At 40.3% G+C, this 10,775-nt stretch overlaps 1 protein-coding gene across 2 annotated transcripts in view; it reads right to left on the minus strand.

Annotated features, from left to right (window-relative positions):
• ANO1 (anoctamin 1) overlaps window positions 1-9,746 on the minus strand; it is a 50,710-nt gene extending 40,964 nt beyond the window's left edge. For both annotated transcript variants that reach the window (XM_026089369.1, XM_026089368.1), the window contains exons 1-4: window positions 9,639-9,746; window positions 5,057-5,383; window positions 2,727-2,825; window positions 963-1,114 (exon numbers count right to left, since the gene is read on the minus strand). In XM_026089369.1, coding sequence (XP_025945154.1) covers window positions 963-1,114; window positions 2,727-2,825; window positions 5,057-5,383; window positions 9,639-9,746 — 686 coding nt within the window. The remainder of the gene's footprint in view (window positions 1-962; window positions 1,115-2,726; window positions 2,826-5,056; window positions 5,384-9,638) is intronic.
• Between the last annotated feature and the right edge of the window lie 1,029 nt (window positions 9,747-10,775).

The following is a 10,775-nucleotide window of genomic DNA, read 5'->3' on the forward strand; positions in this document are numbered from 1 at the left end:
GGGCCACACCGAAAACAGCCAGCGCTGGAAACCGTGTAAGGCATGTCCTAGCCTAAGCTAAGAAACGTCATTTGGGCTTTCTCCGAGCCATCAGGCTGGTTTGCTGTAGGAACACCCTTTATGCAAAAAACATGTAGATGCATTTCCTGCAAGTCTAAGAATATGTGAAATGTCATGTGCATTGACTGGCCCCTCTAACATGCATCTAATACACAACTCCATTAGTGTTCTGTGTCCCTTTATTAGAAAAAAAAGAACATATGTACAGTGAAGAAATCCTGCCTTAGGACTGCTATTTGTTCCAGCTGGCACATACATAAACACAATCTTCAAAGCTTCTCCTCTGGGATGCTATCCAAGGAACAGCAGCAGCAAAGCAATCCAGGGCAGGCAAAACTTTGGTCGGGCCCCGCCTTAGGATTTTGTCTTACACCCACATTTATAGCTATTCCATTGATCTGATCATTGAAATCAATGACAAAGCTACCACTGACTTCATACCACGTACAAAGAGAAGGCCTGGTTTGCAGTAATATGTCGGGGTGAGTGCTCGTACAAGATGTATGAGATTCTTCTTCAATTTATCAACCTGTACCTCTGCCTACAAGTTTTACTGAGAAACTTATTTTACACCAAAAAAGACCACTGCAAAACACATTAAGTTATTAATTCTGTTCTGCAGCCTAGAAGTATATCTGTATCCTTATATATGTATGTAATATATACCATACTATACCATAATGGCAACTAAAATGCACACAGATTTCAGAGAGTGGCTCTACAAAGGCTCATTCTTCACCAGTGAGACAAAAAAAATTATTGCAAAATGGAAAAAAATGTTCTTTATAGTAATCATTAACAAAGTGTTGGTTTTCATTTTTCTTTCACCTTTTCATGCCTCATTTGATATCAGAAAGGCTAGGACCTGTTGACACGAATATTTACATGAAGCTTTCACTTACAAGTGTTGTTTCTCTCTAGAGAATGCGTAGGAGAGGCGTTTCACTGTCTGCGGTTTGTGTTCTGCTACTTTTGGTTGAATGGGTTCTGTTATTTTTTGAATTACAGAATTGATCTTTTTCAGAAGACCATGGGTCTGATTGATCTCATACATCTGAGTGGGTAAAAACAAAGAGAAAAAACAGTAAAACTTTATTGCTTTCAAGTTATTCATAAGAGAGACTGAGCTGTAAGGAATAAAACATCACTTAAATAAATACAACAAAGTAATGAGAAGTGTAGCTTACCTTTTTGAAAACATTCAGAAACACAAAGATGGATTGAAAAAGTCAAACTGAGGCAAACACAAGAAGTCTATTTATTCTCTTGGAGCCACAGCCTGGCCCTTGTTCACTTCCAGCTAATTAGTTTGGGGTGCTGCACAGAGGCAAACTCTGTATTTGCTCCTGAGGCACCAGCTCCTCTAGCATTTAGTATTTTCTGGGACAAAGGGAAGGAGGAGTTACAGAAACACCCCATGCAAAACAAGAGAAGTGGTCACCTCTCCATGGTGTATTGGGGGCTTTCCTGTGAATACTGTGTAGATTTCAGGAGTTTCACCCCTTACGGGTGAAAATTAATGAACCATATTATGGTTCCCCAAAGGAACAATAATATCTTCCATATCCTTCAACAACAATGAAGACACTAAGTCTACTGCAGTTCTGCAGTGCTAAGACAAGTACCAAAGACACGGGAATTGTGACAGGTTGCAGAAGAAAATTACGAGCCTCACAGTGTGAGCAACAAAACCTACCTGCAGCTCACGGGCAGGACTCCCACTGTGGGGAAATAACCCGATGAAAGGCTTTAGGTCTGAGCTGTCTCTCGGGCACAACACTAGGCTCACGTCGCGCTTCTCCTGGGCTATGCCCCAAGGCCCAGCAGCCTCTTTGGCAAACAGACAAAACACCCAACCTAACTTCTCTTCTGCGGCAAAACAGCTTTAACTGCATGAGCACAACAGGCCTTTTTGATTTACTTTAATTATGCTTCTGATCACAATTGGTGATAAGTGAGGCAATAATGGACACTGATATAAAATCCAAACCAAAAGCATAGTTCTAGTTTTGTAATAAATGACATTGGGCTTTGAGATTGTCTCTTGTTCCATTACAGACTTCTCTCTGCAGTCTGGGACATGCACTTAGTATGTCATCAAATATTAATCCATCTCTAAGCTATGCTAACCGAACAGGTAGCTATCTATCACAGATGATTGAGAATTTAGCCTCTGATGAAAATATACTACAGTTTCTTTAATGATACTTCAAATATTCTGAAAGGTAATTTATTTTGTGGTAGCACAGTCCTAATTCCTGCAAATATGACTAATGATGTATATGAATAGTCCCCTAAACCCAGTGCACACAAAGTTACATTCATTTTCAGAGGTCCAGTCTTATGGGTGAGAAAAACATTCACCAAAACGCACACATAAAACTCATGAAGTACTGTACAAAATCAGACAGTGCAGGAGCCAAGAATTCTTGATATCCATTCCTCCCTCTAGTTATTTTTTCTGTTGAGCTAATTTAGTGACTCCGCCACATTTTCTCGTTAAATACAAGAGGAATACTGACCTTCTTGCCAGATCATCTGTGAAGATTAGTTCACTATTTTAAAAATGCTTGTGGGAAGAAAAGTCTGTTTGTTAGGTGTATACCTTTGAACTACGCTTTCGGGGCGGGGGGGGTCGGGGGGAAGTAAAGAAAAGCAGCACTCACCTTTTTTGTGGGCATCTTGAGCTTAAGAAATTCTGCCTCTCGACACAACACATTCCACGGTGCGTGTATTTTTACAAATCCAACCCCATGGATTTTAGTCTTAAAAAAAGAGAAAAAGGTGACAATGCTACTGATAAGAGAAAATTAAACACTTTTCTCCCCCTTGTGTTACATCCATATTTAAGGAACAAAGGGTCTATTGCAGACAAYGCTATCAATCTCATTTGTTTGAAACAACTATAGTTTCTAACAACAGGACAATCACTAAACACCTCTCTTTGCTGAGTCGCTATAAAATGCTCCCATCACAAATACCATTGTCTTCCAAAACAATTATCACAAGGTTAAACAGAGAAGATAAAAACTGTTTGGGAAACACAGACTAATGTCTATGGACACAAATATAGACTCAGCCAGTTAAATTTGAATCACAGGCATACAGCCAAATGACATGATTTCTTGAGTGCTTTGTAATTAATGGAGTTGAGAAAGTCCCTACTGCCTAAGTCGCCCATATCTCAAAGGATCAGAACTGCAGTAAAAAAGAAGAAAAGATGCTTCATATGCAGACAGGAATATCTATGTTAAAACACTAAGCATTTTAATTGGGAAAATTAGTAGGAAGAATTTAAAAAATAATAATGATAATATTAATAGTATGCTTGGATCCTACAACTTATCCGAGCTCTGCTCCAGAAGCATGGGTCTGGGGTTTTGCTTCCAGCACTCTCCAATATACCTGTACTTGTTTGCCAGTCTCGTGGGAGTAATCATTTCAAAGACACCAGACAAATGATATCAAACCAGCAGGCATTCAGCAAACAGAAGAGTAAGAAACTTTAATGAAACTTTCTAATCTTGCTGTTCTACAAATTCAGGCAGTTATAATAACTGGTTTTCAGACACCAATATTCTGCACCTCCTTTCTAGAAATCCATTACTCAGAGGCCATAAATACCTGTCAGCCCTCAAACATGGCACAGCTTCAAAACCATTTTTGAATTTACTTAATCAAAGACAGTTTAAGTGACTTAGTAAACATCATCTGTTTAAGAAACAGTTGCTCTTTTTGCAATGAGTAAGGCCTCCAATGCAATTTTATGGCATTCCTTTCAAGCTCAACTGATTGTAGGTTTTTTCCCTACACTGACGTGCTGGACATGGAAGCTGATGCAAATCCCCGGGGCTTTGATCTCCATACATTTCTGATCTGTTTTGATATCTTGTACTGAAAGGACAGTGTTCCCTAGAACAGGTGTTTACAGTGTCCTGGCATGAACTCGGAAGCTTTCTGCATCATTTGAAATCATATTGCTTGTCACAAGTGGGGACCTCCCATCTTGTAAATGTTTTTAGATCTCTATGACTTGGCACAAGGGGATTTCCAACCTACTACAACAATTTTCAAGTCTGACAGAAAGCAGTTCTTATTTACACCTGGGGACAAGAAGTACAAGTTTTTTTACATTGCACCATTGGCTTTAACTGTAATTCGTGAATAATAGGTAACAGATACACCTTATTTTTTTTTTAAATACTCCGATCAGATCTAGATGTTTAATCTCAACTTGTGGATCCTGTTTAATAAAACTAACAAAAATTTTACCCTCTCTCACAATAATTCCAGGCATATTGGTTGGATCACTTAAGTGTAATAGCTTCCTTTGAAATTAATATGGCTGTGGCTATTTCTGCTAATCGCACACTGGCAGTACTTCACACACACCATTTTTTGTATAGTCTAATGGTCTTTTAATAGAATATACTGTTTTGGGGGTTCAGGTGAAAGGAGTTATATACTGCATTGTTGGTGTCTAAGAATGGAGAAACAAATGGAGACATGCACTTAAACTAGAGCATTTACTAAAACCTCCTGAACAGATTTCATTCTTTTGAGGTATAAAAATTCCAGTGTCTTTATCAGATTTTTTTCAGCAGAACTAGAATTACCGGTGGACCCAAAACACAGCATATTGTAAACCGACCAAACTTAGATTAGTGTTTAGAGCAATTTAAGTCTCACTTCTAGATACAGTAACACGTCAACAACCTGTGTTGCAATAATGGATGTGCCACAACCTGCCACAGCCAAGCAGATGTCCAGGAGAGAAACCTCACCTCGCTGGGACATTACCAACACTGGGCCTATTCCTGTGAAGCGAATTTCATCAGTGGGCAAGGACAACACTGCAAGACTGAAAGCAAATCCTGGCAGTGTTGAGCCTGCACAACTTCGTTTAGAGTCAGGTTCACAGGACCTGCTCAGCATCTCCCAGGATTTGGCCATCAGTTATCTCCCCTATCTTTAACCACTGGAAATGGTTCATTACATCTTCATCTCGTTCCAGTTCCAGACCAGCCTCTATGAGGTTTCCTTCGTACTCCTCCCGGCGAAACCTCTTGTCGTCCTCGTGGTAGTCCACGTGAGGCTCATTTTCCACCATCTCCAGGTGCACTCCCTTCCCAGGAAGCGGCTGATCCTGCTTGGTGCTTCGGGCACTTGAATCATTGTGATGAATTCGCCTGGTGAGCGTCCTCCCTGCCGAGGACTTCTTGTAATGATAAACTAGGATGTAATCCACTTTCCTCTTGCCATCTCTAAAGTAGAGTCCATATTTGCAGTCCGCATCTGGATTTCTGGATAGGGAATTTAACAACTAGAAGCCAGGGAATGCGTGGAGAGAAGAAGAGAGGAGAAGAATAATTAGTGCACATGCTGACGGACACCAAACAAACCACGTATTTCTATTAAGTACTCCTCCTTGCTGTGAGCACACAATGATCCATCTTCAAATATCAAGCATACAGGAGGAGGCCCCATGTGCAACTTCCTTAAAACAATTTTGCAAGTTAACACCTGCGATTTTGCTGATTAGCCACCTGGGATTTTATTGGCCAGAAACAAATAGATAGAATGACTGAGATTTAATCTAATTACCAGCATGCTAGTTCATAAGTCAGCTACTTGGTGGATTTGTTTTTCTCCTTTGTGGGTTAATCACCACTAAGATCATCTGTCCTTTTTCACCCATGCCATCTGTGTTTCAATTCTGACAAATAAATTAATATCATGTGCAAGCATTTCTCACTTCTCTTATCTATAGCTGCAAGTTTGTATCATCTGAGAAAGAGATCATCTTAGATGCAGACTGAAGGGAGCCAGCTGGTCACGAAGCACAGCCAAAAATGCAAATGGGCTGTAGCCAGGGAAGGGGATTCATTGCTTACTGAGTTCATCACTTTCTTCCCCTCCTATAAAACCCATTTCTCTTTGCAATCTGATGCTGATAAAGGCTTTATATTCCAGTCTTAAATTTTGCTGTGTAAATTTGCTCTACAGTGTTGCAAGATGCAAGAAATGTAAGGCTTAAAACACAACTCCGCTTTCAAGCATTTATCTGAAAACTATACAGGACAACTGTAGAAACATATAAAAATACCAACAAATATTGGTTTCTGCCTGCAATAACACTTTTCATTCATAATTCCTAATTCTACCCTTGAAGATGCATGGACCATTTTTAGAGTGCAAATTGACTACTAACTTGCATTTGTTTTTACACTAAACACTTATCTCAGCTTATCATTAACTTATCATTACCTTTCAGAGATCAGAGACATTATCTGGCTTTTAATCTCACAGAAGAATTTTAAGCTTCTGTACAGGGAAAAGGACTCCGGCTCCAAATAATAGCAATTGGCTACCAGTTGCAAATCATACTGGTCAAAATCCATTTGGGATACATAAACCTGCTCGTTTCATAACTAAAGCTGTGAATGTAGGTTATTTGCAAACAGCTGTCACTAAGCCCAATTTTTAAAACCCAGATGAAAAGAGCGACCTATGATCTTACTGTACAGCATATCAGATCCAACATGACTGAAACTTCATCAAAACAGCATCCCCAGAGCTTATAAAAATAATAAGAAAAGGTGATCTCTGATAAATGAGAAGTCATATTTTTTCAGAGTAACAGGCACTGTGCCATCTCCACCTGATTCCTCAAAAGTGCGTCCCATACACTGCAGTCCACATGAGTCTTGGTGCCAGTGGGCAGGTCCCACTTGCAGTGGTGCAATATCAACCTAATGTTACGCAAGCCTGGCAGGCTTCTCCAAATGCTGCTTTGAGGAGGACATGTCCCAACCACCACAACTATAAATCAATGCCTTTAAGGGACAGTCTATTCTGCCATTTTGCCTACTAGATATGGCTGAACCTCCAGTGATTTTCACTCGGGCAACATTCACATCAGACAACAAATTCCACTGGGTTTTTCTTCAAGCAACCAATCCTATCTTTCTCAGTTGAAAAGGAGAGGTGAAGGACACTAAAGAAGGAATCAGACCAGTGCAATCAGGTGAGAGCATAAGGATAACACAGTTTAAGGGAAGGTGCCATTTACTCATTGGAGGGATTGAGCCTTCATTCTGGGAGGTGCAGTAAACGCTGTTCCATTGCTTGACTCCAGCTGAGGGGAGAGGCTGCAGCAGTAGCCACAACAAGGATTGCTCTGCTGTGCAAAACGGTCCCAGGTCCCAGACTGGCACTAGAGCTGAGAATTTATGTACCAGGGCTCTAGGTTTAGAAGGGTGTTTCTCCTCCCCTCCCTGCCACGTCACTGGGAGAAGGCGACGGGGGGCAACCAGCCCAAGATGCGGGTTAGTGGTCAGCGCAAGAGCAGCGGCTGCCAAGGCAGGGACACCTGAGCATCCGTTGCTCTTGAAGCTTGACCTGACACATCTGTCTAGTGCCAGCAGGACTCTAGGTCCCATCTCCTCAGTCCCGTTGGCCCCTGGATCTCACCTTTGTCCCGTACCTGCCTTTAGTATCCCTTGCTCTCTCTTTTTTATTCAGGAACCTGGCTTTCTTTTCCATTTAACCTATGCCCTCTACTCCAAATATATAGATACATAATAAAATCATGGAACAAATACAGCATTTGCTGCCACCACAGGGTTCAGTCTTTACACCATCCCCTCTTTCCTGTGCTCCACGTCTTATTTATCCATGAAAACACTACATTCAAGGCAGACAAACATACATACAAGGCACAGACTCCTTGTGTTTCTGCTGAATCCAGACCTTCCATTTAATTCTTATGCATTACTACAATAAAGAAGATATTAATATTTATTACTCTCTGATTGCTTCATGATGAATGGCAAGAATGTGTGAATTCAGAAAGATTTTTAAAGCAAGCTGACAGCCTCCTTGTGGCAGGCAACTCAGTTGTGTGATTTTTTTATAGAAACAAAATATTAGGAAATAGAAACTAACTGGATTTTCAGGATATAAAGCTTCTTCAGAATGAACAGTAGCTGTAAACAAGATATGGGAACACTGTTTTTTTGGTTTTTTTTTAAGATAACTAATTGCATTTATTTTAAAAAGATGTGTTGATCTTATTAATTAATTAAAGATCAATTTCTGAAAAACTGGGCTCAACTGATAGATGTTGTGGTAAATGCAGGAAGATAAAACAGGTAAACAAATCAGATCCCAAGCGCTTCCTATCCTCATTGGCCTGCCTTCAGGAGGGACAGTGAGCACCAATTAGTAAGTCTGTTTTGGAGAGTAATAAATCACAGAAGCAGACAGGACTGAAGATGGCTCTTGAAGATTACAGCAGTAAGTTTGCCAGATGTTTATAATTGTTCAGAGAGATCAGGAGAGATCAGTACATTCTGGCCACAACTTTTCTTGTCCTGAAGGACTCTTTTGATGGAGGCTGAAAAAAGCAGCATTGAAAATTTTCAGTTTCTTGGTTTCTTTGAGCCACTACCACCAGGAAGAGGGTAGGTTACACTACAGAGTCTGAATGAGGGTCTTCGCAGTTCTTTGAACTTTCCTGTTGAAAAGCTGACCCTCAAAGGGACTCACTGAGTACTTAACTTAGGAGAGAAAATTTAGGAAACTGTGGATACTAAAGATATAGTCTCAATAAATCTATTAATATATGAAAATAGCTATATCCCACGGCTAAAGAGGTAGAGGTGAAGAGTCCAAAGAAACCTGTCAGTCCTGTTTTAAATAAATAATGGTGAGGGTTTTTTTTAAGGATGTGGTATTAATGCTGAAAGGTACTCACCAGCCACATCCTTTCTTACAGTGCTGCTGCACTGAAATATATAGAGATGCATTGATTTAGACCATGTAAGGCCCCTGTCTCTCTGATTGCAAATGAAAGACACAGAAAGGACATTTTAGTTTTAAAATAGGAAGAGGAGTATTTATGTTCTGACAGCATTGTTCCTCCCCACTCATTCCTAATTAAGCATCAGTTTCCACGATGAGGAAAGTATTGCCTTTCTGCTACATATTTCCTCAGCAAGATTTGTTATATAGCCCACTCCACCTCAATTCTTTCACCTGAATAAATTCATTTTTATATGCTTATGACATAACCAACTCCTAATCACGTTGGTGTTCATGTCACTGACTTTTCTTAAAATTCCTGTTAAGGTATTTAACCAGGCACAATTAATAACAGTGAAAATCTATCCAGGAAAAAAACCTCTGTTGTATGCTACAGACTATTCGTTTAATGTTACCTATGTTAACAATAGATTTGTATGAAATTTTAGACATGTGGACTCTACTCTGTATGGACAAAGAGATTTAAAGGCTACCAGAATCCTAGTGCCAAATTACTTAATCTGAGACTAATCAACCCTGTTTTAGGCTACAGGTTGAACAGGAGCCCTTGCTTTCCTTCTTCAGTCCATACATGAAGCAACAAAACCCACTAAATTAGCATAGATGGTGGGAGGTGATAGTCTTCCTCGTTACCCCTGAAAAAGGAAGGGAGAGGATTTCAGAGAGTTCTGAGAGTGGAAGCAAATAGAAATAAGGTATGGAGCAAAGTGCAGTATGTCAGCTATTACACATCTGGCAAGTCCTTTACTCACTGTACTTTCATGCTGGACATATCCGATATCCTCAATAGCTCGGATGTTGATAATGTGGATCCCCTTCTCCTCGGCAGGTAGACAGGAATATTTTTCGTTCACCCTCATTCCTGTCTTGTTTGGGGCCTCACTGAGATCTTCTGGCAGAAATTCCACCCCATGAAACTCACTGTCTGTGTCTGCAAAGAAAAGGAGCAGTTTCATCAGGACACTTTAATCCCAACACTTGCTCCTCCCAGAGGCACCCAAGCTGAAACATATCCTGTTCCTGCCTTTGTCTGCCAATGAGCCTTCACGCAGCGCTCCCACTCCTCGCCCACGCCACCCTTCTCCGCTTTCCCTCCTGCCACCAAACTGAGCCCACCACCCTTTTAACCGCTACCTAGTTCTCCTCTGGATGTACGCTTAGTTAGCGGCTTTTCTACAACGTGCAGTCTCAGGATTTGTTTAATTAATGGCCACTTCTTAGCCTCAAAGATTTGAATATATTTCTTAGTAAAAGAGTGGAAAAAAAGAAAAATAGTCAGAAAATTAGCAGGTGAATGCAGGCGGCATGATGCTTTCCCATTTTGTAACAGGCATTTGCTCCTTCAACAAGCAGCTTCACTTGTTCATGCTGGAAAACTAAATACTGTGGTTCCCTTCAAGTGCCTATGTATTGCATATGATGTATTGAACCACCGTATGTGATTCTGCTCCTTATTTAAGTAGCCTTTTGAAAATCAGAGGTTATTTTCCTCCTTCTTGACCTGGCAGACGCCCTTACTGTTTACACTTCTAGTTCAATAAGTACATAGATAAGTTAAAGGATTTCATGTAAAAATTTCACTACAAACTGAGCAGTCGGATGATTGATGAAATACAAACTATTGTTTGCACATATGCATTTATGCGCTCAATAGGAGGCAAAGTTTTCTAACATTTAGTTCATTTTGACACTGAAGTAAAATGCTGCAGTATAAAGCCTGTTTTAAACCACTCAGAACAGAATTTGCAGAACAGAAACCAATCAGAACAGAATTTGCTTGTCTGAAGATTGAAGATAAAGCAAGAATTTCAGAATTTAGCCTTGAATGGATACTAAATGCATACTCCCCCCCCCCCCCCCCCAAAAAAAAAACCCAGCCAACCAACCAA

This window comes from Apteryx rowi, unplaced genomic scaffold (assembly GCF_003343035.1).
Source record: "Apteryx rowi isolate R43461 unplaced genomic scaffold, aptRow1 scaffold_81, whole genome shotgun sequence".
In the NCBI taxonomy this organism is placed as follows: Eukaryota; Metazoa; Chordata; class Aves; order Apterygiformes; family Apterygidae; genus Apteryx; species Apteryx rowi.